Source organism: Mchenga conophoros, linkage group LG18 (genome assembly GCF_057382185.1).
Source record: "Mchenga conophoros isolate Kocher_MC1m ecotype Shallow Benthic linkage group LG18, M_conophoros_male_GT1.1, whole genome shotgun sequence".
Classification (NCBI taxonomy): Eukaryota; Metazoa; Chordata; class Actinopteri; order Cichliformes; family Cichlidae; genus Mchenga; species Mchenga conophoros.
The window spans coordinates 21,363,453-21,385,559 of NC_140543.1; the positions used below are offsets into that span (position 1 = coordinate 21,363,453).

The following is a 22,107-nucleotide window of genomic DNA, read 5'->3' on the forward strand; positions in this document are numbered from 1 at the left end:
AGAGAGAACAGACATATCAAAGCTAGTCTTCTGTTCTGCTTGCCTGGCAGGAGATGAAAAGAAGAACAAGTCATTTCTTCTGCACAAAACTTTTATACCTGGTCCTAATGTCCCACCTCTTTCACAGCATTACATCTTCTGAGATAACATCTGGCTTTACCCGCAGTGACATCGAATCACGAGAGGCCCAGCCACATATCATCGCTCTGCATGTGACCTTACTTCAACATGATTTAAAACAAAATTCAAAATCACTGCATTTTCTTCTTTTCTATATCGTACTTTAACATGATTTATCAATAACTTTATCACATATGAATATTCTGTCAGGTGTGCGAAGGCTGTACCCAAATGCAGGACTTTCTACGTAGAACACAGTGCGTTTTTTTACTGTGAAGCAAAAACAATATGCAGATAAATCCCCATGCATGCTCCTGGTGACTGTGCTTTCCCTATTCCGGTGCAGTGTGTTCTCCCAGTGTCCATGGTCTGTGTTTCTGCTCCCTTGGTGTCTATATACAACCTGCTCACTTCGTCCATTTGTTTCCGCAACTCTCCTGGAAATCCTAATAATATCCACCCTGCCTCAAGTGCAGTCAGGACACCAAGATACTGATGTGCACACACACACACAATGTGGGGGAAAAGGGAAACGAGGGACATCAACACAATGCATAAACATGGCATTTTACCCACCGAGCACTGCGGACTATGACATATTCAGTCAAACACTGATTTTCATCAGCTCAGTTATATAGGAATACTGTTTCTCACATTTTCTCTACATAACCCAGTAAATCACAAAAAACTCATTATATCCTCTTTTATTAAATCATACATATCAAAGTCAAAGTTTGCTTAGTCATTCTGACCAAACTCTAAATGCCCCCGACAATTGTTCGGGCTGCGCCATGTTTGCATTTCCCGTTGATGCAAATAATCCCAGCAGAGAGAAGTACACACACACACACACACACACACGTGTACGCACACCAAATCAAAGTAAAAGGTCAAGATTCAGGTATTAATTCTTGATTAAATCTATTTTTGATTATATTCTGATTTTATATATTTTTAATAATACAATTGAGCAAGATTAACTAATAGTAAAATCACATGTATAAACTCTGGTTTAACACTCTGTATCACTTTAACATAAAAAGGGTGGATGCTAAGTCGTTTTACCCTCTCTCAGGTAAATGAGAGGTAAACCAGGGGGGCTGCAATCCTTTTCAATCCACCTCTCTTGACAAACTACATCTAAAAATTTACTGGTACTTTTTTTTAGTCTATTATCCATTTAATAGGCAGGTGACATTTTAACATGTATCTGTTTACGTACTTAGGTTTAGATGTTATATTTGTATTCATTCACTTCATGTTGAACAATTATTAGAGACTGGTTCATGACCATCTGGTATCAATCGTGATGGGAAAAATTTATATTCCCCGGCCAGTGGTTCCTGGAGGTTGATGACATTCACATGGGAAGAATATTTGTGAAGTCACACAGCCCTACAGACTGTTGAGTGACCCCATGGCAACCACCTGTCACTAGGGAAACTTTTTTAAGATTAGGCTTAAAATTTTCCTTTTTGACAAAGCTTTTAACTTAATCTAATGTGCTGATTTTATTGTTTTAAAATTAATTCTAATTAATCTAATTTTTTTAATTGTTATTCAATGTATCATTTTTGGCATGTCACGTGTACAGCACTTTGTTTTCAGCTGGGAGTTGTCTGAAAGTGTCTGAAAGCTATATAAAGTGCTTGTTTGCTTGCCTATAGTTAGGGCTGAACCAGATGACCCTGAACCATCCCTAATTTATCCTGCAAGAGGTTTAGGCTGCTGGGAGGCTTCCAATGATGCTCTGTGTTTAATCCATCGTTTTACTCCATGTGTGTTTATTCATCACTATTATATTAATCCTTAGCAATTATTAAACAATGGCTCTTTTTCTTATAGTCTTTTCTCTTGTCTTCCCCTTTCAAACCCATTCAGTCACAGTAGGTGGCTGTCCATCCCTGATCCTGCTCTGATTCTTCCAGTGACTTTTTCCTTCCCACTATGACCAAGTACTTGTTAATACAGAGTGGTGTAATTGTTGAGATTTTGAATTGACAAACAATGACGGGGCCTTCAGTTGATGAGTGGTTTATTACAGTTGACAGATTGATAATTTAGCTGTTCATTAGTTTGCCAATCAAAAATATCTTCCTGTGGATAAGATCAAAATATCTTCAGTGGAAGTGCATGTCAGTACAACAGGAAAGCATAAGGGAGGTGGTTAAATCCTATTGTCATGGTCCTGGGTCGTTGACCCAGCGTTTTGTTTTGTGATTATTTCCCTCTGTCTAGTTATTCTGTGTCCTCCCCCCTTGTGTCTGGTTCGGGTTCTAGATTTCCTGTTTTGTTCTGAAAGTCTGTGTCTGTTGTCATTGTGTTCAGCTTGTGTCCTCCAGTCATCATGTGTATTCAGATCAGCTGTTCTTCCCTCCTGTGTGCGATTACCTGATTACCTTGTGTGTGTATATTTAGTGGGTGTCGGTCTGTGTTTGTTGTCGGCTCGTCTGCGTTCATCTATGTATCACTGCGTTCCTCCGTGTAGCTCTGCATTCTATGGTGTTTCGTTCCTGTCTCTGCGTCTCTCTGCCCCGCACCCTTTTTGTATGGTCTCAGGTTTGTCTTTAGTTTCTCCCAGTTTAGGTTTGTAATTGCTCATGTTGAGTTGCCTGTTTTTGCCACCACCACCACCTTGTAAATAAACATCACTCTGTCATCAGTTCGCTGCATCTTGGGTCCTCCTTTTCCTCCACACCACACGGCTCCCTCCGCCAGCCGTGACACCTATTTTATAATCAAATTGTTTATTTCCATAGATAGGGTCTATTGGTAATTCAAATATCAGAGTTCCCTCAGAGACTGACTTTCAAAAAGACAAGGACAAAAAGAAATAGCATGTGCGACAAACATAGACAACACTTGAATTGGGTAAACGGTTTGTATAGTACGCACCTATTCTGTGGCCTTAACACTGTTAAGCCCAGCCACCTGTGATTAGTATGAACTTCTGGTTGATAAAACTAGAATCCCACTAGCTCTAGCTTCAAATTTGATCATTGAGGTCCAGCCAAGAAATACATCGAAGTCATTCACAGCAAAATCTCCAGTGTTAAATTAACACTACAGAGTGTCTATATGGGTCCACACCTCTGAGTGTTAAATACAACACTGTTGACAGTGTTATATGTTTAAAAGTAACCTAGTCAGTTTTGAAGATTAACAATGGCTAACACTGAGCAGTGCTGATTTTCTAACACTGGAATATTTCTAACATTTTGAGTTATTTTCCATACAACACTGTCAAAAGTGTTAATTTAACACTCAACAGTGTTGTATTTAACACTCAGAGATGTGGACCCATATAGACACTCTGTAGTGTTAATTTAACACTGGAGATTTCTTTTTCAGGATTAGACTGTGAAATAAGTGTGATTATTCTGAGAATACTATGATATTACTGTGTTTATTCATTATTTCAATCACTGGTTGGTGATGCTAAGTCGTTTTACCCTCTCTCAGGTAAATGAGAGGTAAACCAGGGGGGCTGCAATCCTTTTCAATCCACCTCTCTTGACAAACTACATCTAAAAATTTACTGGTACTTTTTTTTAGTCTATTATCCATTTAATAGGCAGGTGACATTTTAACATGTATCTGTTTACGTACTTAGGTTTAGATGTTATATTTGTATTCATTCACTTCATGTTGAACAATTATTAGAGACTGGTTCATGACCATCTGGTATCAATCGTGATGGGAAAAATTTATATTCCCCGGCCAGTGGTTCCTGGAGGTTGATGACATTCACATGGGAAGAATATTTGTGAAGTCACACAGCCCTACAGACTGTTGAGTGACCCCATGGCAACCACCTGTCACTAGGGAAACTTTTTTAAGATTAGGCTTAAAATTTTCCTTTTTGACAAAGCTTTTAACTTAATCTAATGTGCTGATTTTATTGTTTTAAAATTAATTCTAATTAATCTAATTTTTTTAATTGTTATTCAATGTATCATTTTTGGCATGTCACGTGTACAGCACTTTGTTTTCAGCTGGGAGTTGTCTGAAAGTGTCTGAAAGCTATATAAAGTGCTTGTTTGCTTGCCTATAGTTAGGGCTGAACCAGATGACCCTGAACCATCCCTAATTTATCCTGCAAGAGGTTTAGGCTGCTGGGAGGCTTCCAATGATGCTCTGTGTTTAATCCATCGTTTTACTCCATGTGTGTTTATTCATCACTATTATATTAATCCTTAGCAATTATTAAACAATGGCTCTTTTTCTTATAGTCTTTTCTCTTGTCTTCCCCTTTCAAACCCATTCAGTCACAGTAGGTGGCTGTCCATCCCTGATCCTGCTCTGATTCTTCCAGTGACTTTTTCCTTCCCACTATGACCAAGTACTTGTTAATACAGAGTGGTGTAATTGTTGAGATTTTGAATTGACAAACAATGATGGGGCCTTCAGTTGATGAGTGGTTTATTACAGTTGACAGATTGATAATTTAGCTGTTTATTAGTTTGCCAATCAAAAATATCTTCCTGTGGATAAGATCAAAATATCTTCAGTGGAAGTGCATGTCAGTACAACAGGAAAGCATAAGGGAGGTGGTTAAATCCTATTTTATAATCAAATTGTTTATTTCCATAGATAGGGTCTATTGGTAATTCAAATATCAGAGTTCCCTCAGAGACTGACTTTCAAAAAGACAAGGACAATGTCGGGGGAAAACTCTGTAAAAGACCCAGGAGAAATAAAGACACAATGAGACAAGATCACTTTTTATGCTTTAACGTGCACACGGGTAAGCTGTTCAGAACAACTCACAACGTGTACAGAGGCTGGGCACTTTTTATAGGAAAGACAGTGAGAACAGGATAAGAAAATACAAAACAGATAAAATAAACAACTCCATATGTGGCGCTAGTCTCGTCAGCAGAGAGCTGGGAGAAAGCTGTGAGAGATAAAACAATCTAAAACAATATGTCCCAAAACAGTATGTCTTTGCTGAGAAAGTCTAAAAAGATAATTCTAAACTAATCTAACCATAGGCAGAGGGCAGACAAAAGGCATCTTTGTACATTTAAAAGAAGGTAAAGAAACATAGAATCATTTTTCCTGTAACATTCCCTCCTGTTTTAACTTATTTTAAATGTATACAACAATTGTCTGTGAAGGTTATTTATTAAGTATCTTAAGCAATTTTTTAATTTTCAAAATGTCAGCATAGCAGAAATGGAAGTCATTTGGTCTAAAGAATAAAACAAAAGAAAATATTAAAAAGAAAAACATAGTAAATGAAAATCATAGTAAATGAAAATCATAGTAAATGAAATAACAAGTGGAATAAACAAGAAAAAATAATAAAACTAAAACTACAAAAAATAAAGGATAAAAACTAAAATGAAAACTTTGTATTTAAAAATGATGAAAACCTAATATGTAAAATGAAAACTTCAAAAAATACAAGGATGAAAACCTTATATTTAAAATGATGCAAACCTTAAATTGAAAACTTTATATGTAAAATGATGAAAACTTCATATTTAAAATGAAAACTTCAAAAAAAAATAAAAGGATGAGAACTTCAAAAAATAAAAGGATGAAAACTTTATATTTAAAATGAAAAACTTTATGTTTAAAACTGAAAACTTCAAAAAATAAAAGGATGAAAACCTGCATAACCTACTAATGTTTTAATCAGTGCGTGATCACTTGACAAGTCATTTTTAATCACCACGTCATTCATTAGCAGTTATTACAAGTTCTCCTCTAACAGAATTGCAACGGGATGCTGGTCTTCTTCAGGCACGGCAACATAAGCAGTCATTGTAGTTGTTATCATCTTTGAAATCATTACTCTTAGACATGGCAACACACACAACACTAATATGAGCAGTGCTATCATGATGAGACCTAGAAGGACAAACGGCTTTGCTACAGCAGCCAGCCATGAACCGCCGAACAGCCAGTCCAGCCAGTCCAGCCAGCCTTGTGCTGTAGCTGCTCTAGATGTGTGGTCAGTGACATATTTTTGCAGAATGGACAAATTCTGCAAAGCTTCATAAATGTCTCCGCTTACAAACTCCTCCTTGTGATGCTGTTAGCAGGTCTAGTGTCAGTCTGTTCTGCAGCACCATCGTTCTGATGGCCTTCTGTTCTCCTGCTAAGGCCGTTCCCAGGGTCTTTGTCAAAGTTGATGCGTCGTAGCAGAGCATATCGATTGATTTCCACGTGATCCCGCACCTCGGCAACTCCAATGCCGGGGATCAAGCTCTGTAAGAATTTCACTCCTCCCCAGATGCGAAACTCTCCCGGCACTCCAGTGTCCACTGTAATGCCGAAAGAATTGGGTGAGGCGATGTCCACTTCACGTCTCTGTCGGCTGCTTGGGTGATGTGCAACACTTTGCATGAAGAAGACGTGATCTGATAATTGCACCAGGGCGCACAGACCCCCCCAACCTTCAGGGAGTGACAGATAAGCCTTATTGCCACATAGGAAGTACCAGTCAGCCAAAACTCTGGTTCCTTTACTGCTGGGTGCCGTCCGTGCACATCCTGTCTGGTAATGAGTCTTTGTTTGTAGTATCATTCGGTAGCTGTAGTTGGAGCGACAGTTGAGGCTCATCAGTGTCGCGTTACTGGCACAGGTTTCGTTGAGTGAACAGTCCATACACTTCCTCTCGTTCCTTGGTGGGCAGAAAGTGTATATGTGCTTACATAGGTGAGTAGGCAGCTCCCCCACTGCCCGCGATCCATTGTTCATCACACATACTGGCAGTTGTGATGCGTTCAGTTTGTTCAGTAGAATTACATCAGGCAGCGGGTCTGAGACTTGGGGCCAGGTCAGTAGGTATGTCTGTCCGGAACAGTTCACATTTGTGAGTGATGATGACCTCCAGGTTGCTTTCGCTGGGATGCTGTAGTTGGCTTTGGACCAAAGAGTACCGTAGCCTGGATGTGTTGCCAGGCCCAACAGGCACCAACTGCGATCTTCAGGTATGCTGTACGGCCACAGGCCAGACGTCTGTGAGGATAGGGGCATATGGGTACATGCATAGCAGTCAGTTTTGTTATTCAAGTGAGCTGTAGTGTTCATAAACTGCCACCAGAAGTTAGTGGCGTATCCATGGGGAAACTTGGTGTACTTTCCTTTGTCATACAGTGTCTGCCTTTTCTCCATATAGCGTGACTTGTTGTCCCTCATGGAAGCAAAGGTGAGGAGCCCGGCCATGGTCAGGGCCGCTGCAGTTGTTAAGAGCCACCACCTCATGACGACGGAACACACCCTCCTGTCGCGAGTAGACCCCCCGGCCAGGATAGCTGACCCCTCCACCGGGCGAGATCACAACAAGTGGGCAAGCCTGCCGTCAGCTGTGTTTAGATGGCTTCACTGACTCGCCTGCAGTGACTCTGATGGATCCAGGATGGTCGTTCCGCAATTTTGCAAGCGGTCGGTGTAGTGAGGAGGACTTGGTATGGCCCCTCCCACCTGGGTGTGCTCCAGTTTTTCCTTTGGAGCACCTTGATCAGAACCCAGTCACCGGGCTTTAGTCTGCAAGACACTGGAGAAACATCATCAGGTTGTTGATTATGTACAATGATCTCTTTGTTTTCTAACAGCTTAGACATCCATTCTGCTAATGTGTTTTCTCTGATTGCTTTGTCTATTGGTTGACTGGTAATGGGCAGTGGAAACGGCCTGCCATGAATGATTTCAAATGGAGTTAGTTTATGGGAGCCTTGTGTTAAGCGCATCCACATTTTCACTAAACCCAAACATTCAGGCCACGGCCTTCCTGTTTCTGCCATGCATTTCCTGAGCCTTTGTTTTATAGTGCCGTTAGTTCTCTCTACAAGGCCTGCGCTCTGAGGGTGATAAGCACAGTGGTGTTTTATGCTGAAACTGAGTGCTTCAGAGACCTTAGTGATGACATCATTTACAAAATGAGTGCCGTTGTCTGATCGTATCAAAGCTGGGATGCCATATGTGGGTATGAAGTGATTGCACAGGCACTTTGCTACTGAAATTGCATCTGCCTTTTTCACTGGATAGATTTCTGGCCACTTTGAGAATACATCTATAACCACTAGGGTGTATTTTTACCCTTGGCATTCATTTAGCTCAATAAAGTCCATATGGATTGTGTGGTCTCAGGTTTCCCTGAGCATTATATTTTTGACACGTCATGCACGTTCTGACAAATTGTTTTGCTGAGGTTTCAAAATTTACAGTGTAGAATTTACAGTGTAGAAATGAGAGTTGACAATACTGGTCAGTCCCCCCGTTGACAAATGCGTACAGCCATGAGTCACTAATGCCGCCATCTCGTGGAGCGATTTTGGCAACACTGGCTTGCCATAACACATCATTAAATCGTTTGTCAGAACTGCACCGTGTTTTAGCCATTTTGCCTGCTCTGCTGTGCTTGCTGCTTTTTGTTCATTTTTCAACACATCCAGTGGAATCTGATGTGTGTTTACTGCCATCAATGTGATGTTTGCCTGTTGTGCCGCCTATTTTGCTGCTCTGTCAGCAAAATTGTTGCCTGTAGTAATGAAAGAGTCAGTAGGCGTTGTAAGAGGTTGGCATGCTGGTTTGTCAGTTGGTGTAATCATTCCTCTGTTATGCCAAATTTTTTGCAAAATGATGCACAGCAGAGAAAACATACTGGCTGTCTGTATGTATGTTTATTAGTTTGTCTTTGTGTATTTAGCTTTCGCGTATCACAGCTATCAGCTCAGCGCTCTGTGCAGGACATGAAGAAGAAAGTGGTTTTGCTTCTATTATTTTACTATCTGTGGTTACTGCGTAACCTACACAATTTCGGCCTGTGCTGTAAGGTCAAATGCTGTTCTCCTAGCTTCCACACTTGCTGATCATAAGGTGGATCTGGGCCTGGAGTTTGTTTAAATCTCAGAATGTTGTGATACTCGGTCGGTTTCTGGCACTCAGGTGTAATACCAGAAAAGAATGGCATGACTGCTATCTTAAGTTTTGTCAGAGCGTCTCTACCTAGCAAATTTACTGGACACGACGGGTCATATATGCATTTAATAAAGCACCTGCGGCCACTTGCTGTGTGTACTAGTTCTAAAAGGGCAGTTAATTGTTGTACAGTTGTGTGGCCTGAAGCTGACTTTACAACTAATTTGTCCTCTACTCCTACAATCTCGTGGGAAGTGACCTTCCTCTCCACGGTTCTAGCAGGCGTTGTCTCTATGTTATCTGCTGTTTCTGCGTGGCTGTCTGCAGCCTTAGTGTTTGTGACTTTGCTCGCCTCTCTGTTCCTGATAGCCACCTGTGGATTAGTGTTTTAGTCTATTGTCAACAGTCAGCCTTATTTTGAAGTTACAGAAAGCTTCTTCTTTTTTGTTCGTCTTGGTTTGGGAGAATAGATGCAACACTACATTTTCACTTAAGGCAGTTTTGAATAATTTCTAGTTTTTCAAACAATTCATGGATCTCACACATTTCAAACTTTCAAGTTAGGGTTGTTTCCCATTTATACATATATATATTTAACTTTGCATTGCTCACAGCTCATAGCTCACAGCTCTAAACCTAGGCATTTTTCAATCATATGCCTAATCACTATGTGTCACTGTGATTCTCAAGTATTGTCACAAGTTCGTTTAAATTCGTTTCCAAAACCAACAAAATAATCAAACAAAAACAAAAAACATAAACGTGTCAGGACACAAAAGAAAAAAGAAAAATGCTGCCACCCGAACAAGGCAGAAGTCTGCATATGTTGGCTTGTAATAGCATGCAGCTTGTAACATGGTAGACTAATGTGCCTGTGTTAATTCAGCTCCATATTATTGTGTGAAGTTGCACTGGGTTGGGAGTGGTTTTGTGTGTGTCACATTTTTGGTGAGCCAATGGCTGGAATGAGGTTGGACTAATTAGAGGCAGGTGTACTTGATTGCACTGATACACTGGTCTACTTATAGCCCACACTACAACCACTGCTGTTTTGTTTTGTCTCTCTGTGCAGGTATGTAATGTGATGAAATCAGATATGATTGGGATGGATTGGTTTTGCGCTATGAATTTTATATTAAGTGTGTCGTTTTGTCTCTCTGTGCAGTCCAGGGCCTATTATATGCCACAGCCTAAAGGCAGCAGAGTTGCAGAGGCTGGAGTGACCACTGACTATATGCTTGCAGGGTGGTGGGTCTCCAAGGACAACTTCTAACCCTGTTAAAGGCAACATGTGGAGTGCAACTTGGCTGTGTGGCATAGCTGGCTCTGGCCTTGGGACTGTGTGTTTTTATACAATTCTTAAGTGGGACACTGGACTGTTTTATCTTTTATCTCTTGATATATTTTTCGTCAATAAATTATCTTTTAGAATTTTATTGACTGACATCTTTTTGCCCACGACTGAGACGGTTGGTCAGACCTAGAGTCTTTCTTTGGGTGTGTTACAGCAGCTTCTGCTCTAAAAGAAATAAAAAGAAAAGAAAATGTGGAACATGCTCATCAGCTTAGCAGTGTCTACATATTTAATTCAGCTTCTCAATCCTGTAGTTTTAGCTGTTGTCTACAGGGTTTTGCTTATTGGTTGTTATTATAGGTGTGCTCTATCTCAGCAATGTGTCATTCTAGGATGATAGGTTTCAAGCTGGTCAAGTGCCTCTATGCACTTCATTAGTTTAGTTATTCTCTGTATTGTCTTCATCTCACATGTCATTACACTGAGTTTCAGCAAACCTTAAGCTTGATGCAGACTACTGCTTAACAATTATTCACCTCACATCATAACCGATTAAGGTGCCTCTTCATATTAATATTATGTCATTGTTAATATTATCCTCTTTGTCTTATATGACAGCAATAGCATAATATTTTATCAGTGTGTACCACTATACTACTACTGAGCCAATTTGTTAGTTAGGATCATCTTATTCAGCAAACAGATAATTTAGAATTCATCCAATCTGCGGTCACATTTGTTCTCTCTGTTGCATGGCGGACCAGGCAGTTCTATTATATTATATTTTATTTTGTATCCATCAAGGGCTTCAGATGACCTGCAGAATCATCCTTTTCCCAAGGTGGAGACAGTTACCTTTTCACACACTGTCCTTGGCTGAACAGTGACACAGCCTTAATATACTTTATTTATTTTATTAAAATATTTTCGTGTGAATTATTTGCTTTATATTCATTTTATACATGCTGGGCATGGTCATCATGCCAACTGTGTTTCATTGTTAATATCACTTTACAGGTTGTTATCCTTGCTATTATTAATTTCAAATACTCTAAAGATAATTTCTACTGTAACTTTCCCTTTGTTCATCTTTATTTCGTACTTTTTATATTTATATCTACTCAGTGGGGTCTGTTTTCAACCCTTTTAAACTACCTCAAACTACTTTGATCTCTAGTTTTCACTTAATAAGGGATTATTATGTTCTTCCTGATATGGGTGGTGCTGCAGATGCGGCTGCAGGAATGAGTGATGGTTTACTAAAAGGATTGTGGGCACTGCACAGTGTCTCGTCTTCTGGTTTTACTAAACTGGCAGTTGAGTTCTGGTCTTCTGACTGTTTATATTTTGTTTTCTTAAATCTCTCAGTTTACAGACATTGTTTTGTCCGGCGTCTGGACTTTTCTTTTCTCACCACTGCTCGTCAGCAGGAGTGAGTTTTAATTTCACTTGCTTGATTACCCATCTTATTTATGTATTTACTTATTTTTAAGTAATATATACACAATACAGCTGCTATCACCTTCGCTGGTATTAGAGACGAGAGTGGTTGCTCACACGCCCTTCGACTTTCGGACTAGTTCCGAAAGCGGTGTGAACTTTACGAGACGGAACTCGACCGTTCTCTCAACTCACCAGCACGTCAGTGAACAGCAGTAAAAGAAAAACACAGGAGCAGCTCAGTCTCTTATTGGACCGTGAAAATTCAGCTTGCTCCATTAATTAAAACAATACACACACACACATTCACATTCACAGCTTCGACGCGCGCGCGACCGGAACCCTTATGATAAGGGGAGCTCCCAGAGCTACTTACTCCCTAGACCCAGTCTAGACCCAGCTGGGGGAGCTACCCAGAGCTCCAAAGCTACCAGTCGACGAGCTCCCAGAGCTACCAGCCGACGAGCTACGCTACGAGTCGACGAGCTCCCAGAGCTACCAGTCGACGAGCCACTTCCGCTATTTTAAATTCCCTGAATTCAAAACGCGCTTTTACGCAAGATTGTGTCAGTGTGTCTGTATCTACCTGGTCAGTGTCGCCGGGTCTGGTCCACCTCGATCGGGTCCCACCACCGTGGGTCACTTTCTAAGACGTTGGCCAAGACCCGAATTTAACGCTCTTGGTCTTTTTCCACACACCTGGTGTGTGGGCTGTCGACAGGCGAACAACGTGGACTGGTCACGGAGATGGGACACGATGGAGGTGCTCCGGCTCCGAAGGACCAAGAAATGTCGGGGGAAAACTCTGTAAAAGACCCAGGAGAAATAAAGACACAATGAGACAAGATCACTTTTTATGCTTTAACGTGCACACGGGTAAGCTGTTCAGAACAACTCACAACGTGTACAGAGGCTGGGCACTTTTTATAGGAAAGACAGTGAGAACAGGATAAGAAAATACAAAACAGATAAAATAAACAACTCCATATGTGGCGCTAGTCTCGTCAGCAGAGAGCTGGGAGAAAGCTGTGAGAGATAAAACAATCTAAAACAATATGTCCCAAAACAGTATGTCTTTGCTGAGAAAGTCTAAAAAGATCATTCTAAACTAATCTAACCATAGGCAGAGGGCAGACAAAAGGCATCTTTGTACATTTAAAAGAAGGTAAAGAAACATAGAATCATTTTTCCTGTAAAGAAATAGCATGTGCGACAAACATAGACAACACTTGAATTGGGTAAACGGTTTGTATAGTACGCACCTATTCTGTGGCCTTAACACTGTTAAGCCCAGCCACCTGTGATTAGTATGAACTTCTGGTTGATAAAACTGGAATATTTCTAACATTTTGAGTTATTTTCCAGTGTTAGAAAATCAGCACTGCTCAGTGTTAGTCTTTGTTAATCTTCAAAACTGACTAGGTTACTTTTAAACATACAACACTGTCAAAAGTGTTAATTTAACACTCAACAGTGTTGTATTTAACACTCAGAGATGTGGACCCATATAGACACTCTGTAGTGTTAATTTAACACTGGAGATTTCTTTTTCAGGATTAGACTGTGAAATAAGTGTGATTATTCTGAGAATACTATGATATTACTGTGTTTATTCATTATTTCAATCACTGGTTATTTTCTATTGACACTAACTAAATCCTCCGCAAGATAAATCAAAGCCAGTTTACAAAAAGGCTTCATAATTAAATTGGTTGTCACAAATTATAATTAGACAGGAAAAGGAAATAGTTTTCTACATGCCTACAACCTGAACATGCAACACAGTAGGCATCGGTGAATCAACAAGGAAGTCAACTGTTTTACATAAGTCAATGTGATTCACTTGGAAATGTCATTACCTTCATCTCCAGTTAACCAAACAGTCAGAGTCATGGATTGGTTTTGGTCATTAGTTTGGTGTTTCTTACTCCTGACAGGTTTTCTGCGTCCTTACAGCAGTGAGTAACACATAATTCTTTATATAGAATATATAGAAGCACTATCTGTACAAAAAAGGGGGGAACGATGGTTATAAATGCAGGATTGTATTTATTATGCTTTCGATTTTGATGTTTATCTGTGAGTCTCTATACTGAAATGAACTTCATAAATTTAATGTAGAAAAAGAAGAAGGTGGCGTTCGCTCAACAAGAGCTTAGTGTTCATGATTTATGTTGCGAAGCTTCTTTTAGTCTGAGTTTTTCACAGGACTTAAGCACTTAGTTTTGCCTCTGTCTGTACAGGTTGTACTTACAAGCATTTATGTGTTTTTTCAGGTAAATATGCGGAGGTCCAAATGTTTAGATGACATATTAATTTTGAAGTGGGGTGTTAAGGGGCTTATATCAGAATCAGAATCAAAATACTTTATTAATCCCGAAGGAAATTAGGGTTACAGCAGGCAGCACGCTGATGGTGCAGCAAAGAAAATTTAGCAGGAAACTTCACATATGTTCACATTATTTGAATTAGCAGTAATGGTGTTGTTAATGTTTGCAAATGTATCAAATGTTGCTATGTTATTCTAATCTTCTGCTATCTCTCTTTTTTAAACTGCTGGCATTATAGTTACTAGAAAAATCAATAAATCAATCAAATTAATTTCACTTTGCTCTGCAGACAAACTGAAGCGATTTCCACATCTCCTTTTTCAGGCTGCGGGACATTAAGCTTTCATGTTTACAAATTGTACAGCTGTCACCTTAAAAATAAACAGCAGCACTCAGAGTGTGCTCAGTGACAAAATAATGAGCTTTTCTTTTTTTTAATGAGATTTTTTTCCTTTTTTTTTGTTGTTGTTTTATAGATTTTTAATCATTATTTTTTATTTATTTTATTTTATTTCAAGTAGTTCAGAACAATAGTTCCCCAGGCTTTCTAAAGGTCTTCTCATTGGACAGCGGTTCCTTTTATACTCATTTTCCTGAGAATACTTAAAGTGCCTATAACATTTCATGCTGTGCTAAAGAATAAAGGTGGTCATACCAAATATTAACTTTCAAGCTCATTCAAATCAAAATACAAAATAAATGTTTTTACCTTGTAGAAGTATTAATGGTAACCTTTTCCAGGTAGTTAGAAATACTCTCTAAATAATAATGTGCATGTGCTCACATGAGTCCACCAGTACATCTTTTACATATCTGTCTCTGTGTGTTCAAGGTGCTACTGGTTGTGCGGGCCCACCAGTTCTATGTTGCGCTGGTTACAACGGCTCCTGCCGAAGAGGGTGTTTCTGTGACGAGGGTTGTGTGAAATCGGGTGACTGCTGTCCTGACTATAGTTCAACCTGTGGACAATGTAAGTGAAGACAAACACAGAGACTAGAAATACACACATTTACATTTGACTACAAATGTTCCCGCTGCAAGCAGAGACTGCTCAAAAAGCTACAGCATTACATCTGCAATAAATATCATAACGGCTTCTTTGTCTCAGCATCCACCGTTTCACCAACACTTTCTTCCGTCTCTACTAAGCCAACTACAGGTTTGTCACCATTTAAGAGCTATTTCAAAAATTCACATTTACACATTCACATTGTTTGTGTTACTCCTGAAAAAAGTGTCTAATCACCAAATGTTTAAACTACTCTAGTTTGCACGTTAAATTATATTCTAAACATGCAATTCTTTCTTTCTTTCTGCCCAAATAGCGATTGTTCGCCTAAAGGTTAATTTTCAATGTCGTTCTGAAGTCCAAGAACAAGCAATTTTAGAAATTTCATCTTTTGTAAGTACAAACAGCATTAAAATGTACAGTAAACGTTACAGTGAAAAGAAAAACAACAACATGCATCAATGATACTTTTGTCAGTAATCAGTCTCATCTCTCTCATAGCTTCAGGGACTTTTCCAGGAGAGCTGTAAGGGCTGCGCAGTGAAGGTCAAACCCGTGTGAGGCTTTGGGCAATGAAAGCGTGATTTTGGATAAAACGACACCGTGATGACAGACTCCAACACTCATCTGCTAAATATAAATAAGCTATTAAAAGCTAATAAAGTTAACTGACTATTTCAGAATTAATAAAGCACTCTATGTTTGCATTCATGTAGCAGCATCTACATCCTTCTGAGCTCTTATTTAGTTTTTATTTTAAACTCAATCAAAGAAAACATTTATAGCACATGTGCTTTGTTTGATTCACTCTTTTCTGTTTTTTTCATAATAAAAGTCACAGGGTTTACTCTTTACTAACTATTGTCAAGATCCTACGCTGAGTTGACAGGTTCTTTTTCACATTAAAAACATAGAGGAATGTTTTACACAGATGTGAATGTTGACCATATATTTAGATTATAAGGGTTTTTAACAGATTTCACTTCACTTCCAATTTTATGGGAAAAATCTAGAAAAAATGAAGAAATTCTCACAATTATCTGGCAGAAAAATAATTCACCGTACAAATCCAGTCTGCTGTGGTCAAGGAAATAGCCACACTTACTAAGATATGATACTCTGAAACATGCCTGTGCTGCTGAGGCTTGGCTTTAGTGCTGTTAGAATATAATTACATTAAACCCACATGTAATATATCATTCATTTGAACTTCATTTGAAAATCAATGACATTAATGACTTAGCCTCTATTTCTGCCATGATTAATGTAATCTTGCATAATTATAAACACATTCATTGTAGCAAATAAACAAATAGAAATCTTTTTTTTTGTTCATATGTTTTCATATTTCATAATGTATATTCCACTGTGTTAAATAGATTGGTTTAATTGATTTGTGCTTAACAATTTTATATAATTCGAAAGCAACAAATTTATGTAGCAGCTACATAGCAGTTTTACAAAGATACTACCTAACCAGGTTATGTCCTTCTAAAGCAGAAAAGTTATGTACCAGCTAAGTAACAGTATTACAAAGATATTGCCTAAACAAGTTATGTAGGCTTAAAGCAACAAAGATAAGTATCAGCTAAGCATTGCAATTAAGTTACATTTAGCCAATACACTTACGTAAATCTAACTTAACAGTATTGAGTTCAAACTAAGTAACAACATTTCTTAAAAGTTACTTAAAGCAGTTGTGTGGAACCACTTGACATAACTTTTTTAAGTAAATCTAATGTTATATTTTTTTGAGTGCAGTGTGTCTGAAGACAAATTCAGACATGATTTGAGATTTTGTCAATCAAACCCTATTATTATAATCCCTGGAAAACAAGTCATATTAATACAAATATATAGCTCTAATTGGCAGGGATGAGAATGATATTTATGATGTGGTAAAAATTTATCACTGTCTTGGGAGAAAAAAATAAACATTAATGCTAGAGCAGGCAAGACTGGGGATCTTAATGGCCCGTCTTCAAGCATCTTTATCTAACAATGCGTCACAGCACCAGCTTTGATTTCAAGGTTCCCATGAGAAAACACCCTGGTGTATTTTGCTGTAGCTCCTATGGAGCTAATCTAAAAGGGGATCATCATTTAGAATCAATGTAAAAGATTTTGTTAGGCACCTAAATATTTTAGCATATGAGTGGGAGCCCTTCATGCTATTTGTTCAGAGGTAATGCTCTTATATCTGAGCAGTCATGAGTGTTTGGAACAACGGGCCACTCAAATCAAGACAAAGACGTTTGTCAAACTGGACAAAACTGAAGAAAAACGGACAAAAGTTCACAAATATGAAGTGAACAGCAGAAGCAAAAGCACGGCTTCATTTGTTGGAGCTTCTGTTCCCTAAGTATCACCTTTATTCCAACCTGTCCTAGCTTCATGTAATCCCAAAGGAATTTACATTTTTTAAGATAAGGGGGTTTTTTTAGGAATCTTTCCTCTCCTGTCTACACAGTGCTATTGCCCCCCTTTTGTTTAGAAAAGAAAAACAGATCAAAATCATCCATTATTCCTCCAGTCATCAAATTTCTCAACATGAGCATGGGTGACAATCAACCCCGAGATGCAAGGAGAGAGAAATTTTCTGTATATTGTTTTGGTTTTTGCTTATTTTTGTTGTTTTGTGTTTGTGGTGTGTGGTGTGTACGAATGTCAGGTGGAAGCCAATTTCCCCTTCGGCATATTTGTCATCTTTTGCCATTTTGATACTCAAGCAATGTGAACCAGTCAGCCTAATTAATTGTATGGCCCTGATTAATGCACACGTGAACATCTACAAACTTTTTTTCAGCTCGTTTTATTAGTGCCGGCCCTCAATCACAATTACTTGGCCGTGGGTGACGCTTGTAGCAGGAGAAAATATTGCCAGTAAACGGTTTAGTGGCGAATAATCTTTGCCAGCAGGTGGCAGCATATTCCCAGGTCTTTGACGTTAGTGGCACAGATGTTAGTGCAATCCAGCACTGTAGTTAAAAGTTTGTGTGGATTTTATTGGCACGTTTCTTCAGATGACATAACAGGTAATATTTTCTTAAAGTCTATTTTAAAGACCTCGGTTGAGTCGTTTATCCAATTTACAAAGATACAAAAGAAGTGACATTATCAGTAAAAAAAACAAAAACAACAACAACAACAACAACAACAACAAACAAAATATATATGTTTTGCATGCATGTTTTTCCACATCTCCAGTGAAACAGTGAAGGCTCTGCACCAAGAACATCTGATATATTAATCAACTGAGACAATAAAAGTCATATCATATCTATTTCTGATTGTTTGCAGGTAAAACAGCTAAAGTCACGGGGTAATAAAATGACGTAAACCCACGCAGAAAATATTCGCAGTCATGCTCCAAACGTGAAGTCGGTGCTGTACACTAGTACAGGTGGTGACCCCAAACTCTTCATGCCAGGAGGATGAGACAAAAATGTAATTATGAGTGAAAAAGAGGAAACAGCTCCACATGGCCTCGGGGATTGGCATAACCTTTTGTGGCGGATAGTTCAAATTAGACCGGTGTCGCTCCAGACCCACCTTTGACCCCGGAAACTTAACTTCTGCAGGATCCAGAAGAAGGCTTTTGCATTTTTAGTTTATTATTATGTATCTTTACTTTTACTCCGTGTCTGCGCGATGACCCGAGATGCATATCACACTGTAGCTGCCAAAAAGTGACTGTCTGCCAAAAGGTGATTTCCGGTATTTACCAAAAAAGGGACTTTCCGTATTTAAACTGCTGTAGAGGACTTGTTGGCCTATATGCGAAATATATGTCAAATGTGTCACTCATGAATGATTGCAAGTCACTTGAGCCACAAACACCATTATTGTCACAAGGTAGAAGCACTTTTTGGTGAAGAGGATTTTATATATCTTATATATATATATATATATATATATATATAGTTAAAATTACATAAAAACACGTTGTTGTTTTTTTAAGCGTGATCTGGCCAAGAAGGTACCTGAAATTGCAACAAATATAAGAATAGTTCTGTAAACATATTTTAAGTTGACAAAAAAGACCAGATTGGTTATAATGCGGGTATAACTAAGATTCATAAAGATACATTAAAAAAAACAAGTAACTTTTAAATTTGTATTTAGATCCTTTGTAAATCCTGTTCACTAAAGTCTATTTACCAATATACGTGAAGACATTACACATACACAACACATGGAAACATTGGAAATCAGTTATTGGCAGGCGATCACTTTTTGGCACACACCGGTCTGCTAATTTGAAGCGTCCTCCTGTTCTCCGCGAAGGTAACGTTTGCGCTGCGTTGCGCAAATGAGAAGCGTGTGTTCTCTTTGCACAATCCTCTGCACAATCCCTGAAGTTAATTCTGTAGAGTGAGTCGTGGGTTCACGTTTCGCCACAGCTTTGTAAACTTAGATCATGTGGGGTCACGCAGAGGTTGGGGCGGCCCTGTAGCCGTGCGTCAAGTCTCCACAGATCAGTTACAATGTAATGGCAAAGGAATGTCGCTCGGTCCTGGATATTCCACGGAGCTTTGGGTCTAATTAGAACCAATTTGAGAATTGGATGTCATTTCATCCTTTTAGAAAAATACTGTCTTTTCACAAGCATATGGCTACTGTTGAACTTGTTTGTCTAAAAACATATAATATACAGTTATATATATTTTTAAATAACGCTTATCTGTTTGCTCTCACAGGATTCAAAGTTTTTGTTGTGTTTTTATTTGACAAATAAAAATAATGCTGTAAAAAGTTCAAGCGGAATTTACAGATAATTAAATGGCTGGTTAACACACACATTTTTATCACACACACGCACTCACTGAGTCTCTGCCCTGCACCACCCTCAGTCTGCTGCGAATCCCAGGTTCCCTGTGGTGTACCCATGTTGAAGGCCCTGCTGTTAGTGATCCTGATTGGGCCTCACAGGAGGAGATTCCGGCCTGCCATTGACCCACACTTCTCTATGTTTCCACCCATCTCTCAGATCATCAGAGGCAGCCGTCTCCTCCTGCCTGTCGAACAGCCTGCTTGCATAAGGCTCCTGATTGTCAGATGGAAGGGGGGGGAATGAATCTACTACAGGTTTTTCAAAATCACTAGCAGGTCTTGCCTGAGTAGTCTGCCCTGACGTTTTTCTGGCTTGGTGACTGTCAAAACATCCCCCGTATGCATTCATACCCCTCCTTCTCCTTCTCCTTAGAAAGCCCGTGGCTCACAGGCTGTTCTCCTCTTCAAAGTAAAACTTCTCTGCCATGTGGTCTGCGTTGAATGCCTGTGTTGACGGCCGCCCGGTTTTTATGAACTCCTCATAGGGATCCTTTTTTTCTTCGTCGCTGTCTATAAAGCATTTAAAAAGTGTCATGGCGAGGAAAGAGTAGAAGAACATTACAAACAGGATATAGAAGTGAGCGTTGTCATAGGTCTCTCTAGAACTGGTGGTGGAGACGGTGGTAGCTGGACCGATGTTGGAGAGAGAGCTCACTGTGGTGTTGGAAACGGTCCCACTGAACTGGCGCTCGCTGATGTTTGTCCCAGTGTCATCGAGAATCTGCTTGCATCTGCTTAAAAGAGAAAGCAGGAGGGTCCGGTTCATGGTCTTCATTTTCAAATCAGCAGCAGGAAAGAGGCTCAGCAAGAATCACAATAAAGCAAAAGACACAGGGAGGAAAGAGAACTAAAGGGGATAGTGAATGGCAAGTGTTAGAGGCAGTCACTCGCCGCTTTAGGAAAGGCATGCCGTGAGCCTCCCACCCATTCTTGTGGAGACCTGATAAGGTGGTGTTTCAGATATTAAGAAGCCCACTTCTTTCCTTTTGCAGCCATAATGTGCACAACTGCACTCTTTTTTTTTTAATGATTTCTGTAAAGATGTCATTTTGACCAGAAATTCATCAGAGTCCTTATAAGAATCCCCCCCTTATTTTTTTTCCAGAAATAACCTCTTTTTCTTTTCTCTTTTTGTAGCTCATCCTCTTTGTACTCTTTCCTTCACTTTCAATTTGGGGGTTGGATGCTGCAGAGACACTTGGATTGTTGTCAGCTCCGGTCAAGTAGTCTACTCATTTCAAAGAGTGTTGGGGTCAGAGGTTAAGTTGTCTCCAGTGTGTTGCAGCTTGACTGACACGGAGCTCCAAAGCAAACCCTTTGGCTTTTTCACTGGCTGTGTCTTACAAGTTGAACGCTTGCACACAAAAAAAAAAGTTTGGAGAGAGCAAAGAAAACAGTGAAATTAAATCTTTCCTTGATCTTATCACGTTTGACACAAATACTCAGCATAAACAAATTTAAACACACATCTCAAGACACAAAGTACTGAAAACACATGAAAGCACTAAACAAACGTCCGTGTTTTTCATTGATGCTCGCGTCCTCATTTTAGATATGTACCATGAATGGCGTGGACAGCTGCACAGCTGAGCTCAGAGAAACAAAAAAGGCAGGTAAAGTTGTAGCCTTTTAAAGAATGTACCAACTGGCTTGTTTTGGTGTGTGTGTGTGTGTGTGTGTGTGTGTGTGTGTGTGTGTGTGTGTGTGTGTGTGTGTGTGTGTGTGTGTGTGTTTCTGTTTAGTGGTGATAGCCAAAAGTCTTCCAAACCATCTATAGCCATGTGACTGACTAATGCCCCACTCTGTGCTTTTATAATTTACTGCAGCTCTGCTTTAGTCATTAAAGGGTGTGAAGGAGTGTTTATGAAAGGAGATATATTTATGATTTAGTGATCCAGAAATGCACCCCATCTTTAAAAAGCAGGTAGGAAACAACAAAGAAGGAAACTATGAAACACTATGAAAGAACTTTTAGTCGCTCCAAGGTGCTTTACGCCATCAGATTCTTTTTAACCTTCTTCTTACCATTTTTAGAGGTCCCCCCCCCCCAAATTTATTCTCTGTAAAGGTAGTAAGATTCTGGGGGCTGATTTATTCATATATTATTCTGTTGTAGATAGGTGCAGATAAACAGTTTATCCATGCCTATGTTTTTAAATGCATTCCACAAATTACACAATTCAGTGTTACAACTGTCCACTTTTATG

At 39.3% G+C, this 22,107-nt stretch overlaps 2 protein-coding genes across 4 annotated transcripts; one reads left to right on the forward strand and one right to left on the reverse strand.

The window, feature by feature from the left end:
* Positions 1 to 4,777: 4,777 nt before the first annotated feature.
* Positions 4,778 to 20,933, reverse strand: LOC146553677 (uncharacterized). Of its 3 annotated transcripts, none has more exons than XM_085254510.1 (2): positions 19,894 to 20,933; positions 4,778 to 7,630 (listed from the first exon to the last, which is right to left on the reverse strand). In XM_085254510.1, the coding sequence occupies exon 2, from the start codon at positions 7,336 to 7,338 to the stop codon at positions 6,142 to 6,144; it is 1,197 nt and encodes a 398-aa protein (XP_085110636.1). In that variant the 5' UTR covers positions 7,339 to 7,630; positions 19,894 to 20,933; the 3' UTR covers positions 4,778 to 6,141. The 3 variants fall into 3 exon arrangements, with proteins under 3 accessions (XP_085110636.1, XP_085110637.1, XP_085110635.1); XM_085254511.1 differs by lacking the exon at positions 19,894 to 20,933 and adding an exon at positions 14,915 to 16,133; XM_085254509.1 differs by lacking the exon at positions 19,894 to 20,933 and adding an exon at positions 12,315 to 12,442.
* Positions 12,513 to 15,951, forward strand: LOC146553678 (uncharacterized). The gene is made up of 5 exons (XM_085254512.1): positions 12,513 to 12,604; positions 14,891 to 15,028; positions 15,167 to 15,217; positions 15,384 to 15,460; positions 15,569 to 15,951. Exons 1-5 carry the CDS (start codon positions 12,565 to 12,567, stop codon positions 15,626 to 15,628), a joined length of 366 nt encoding a protein of 121 aa, XP_085110638.1. The 5' UTR covers positions 12,513 to 12,564; the 3' UTR covers positions 15,629 to 15,951.
* Positions 20,934 to 22,107: the final 1,174 nt, after the last annotated feature.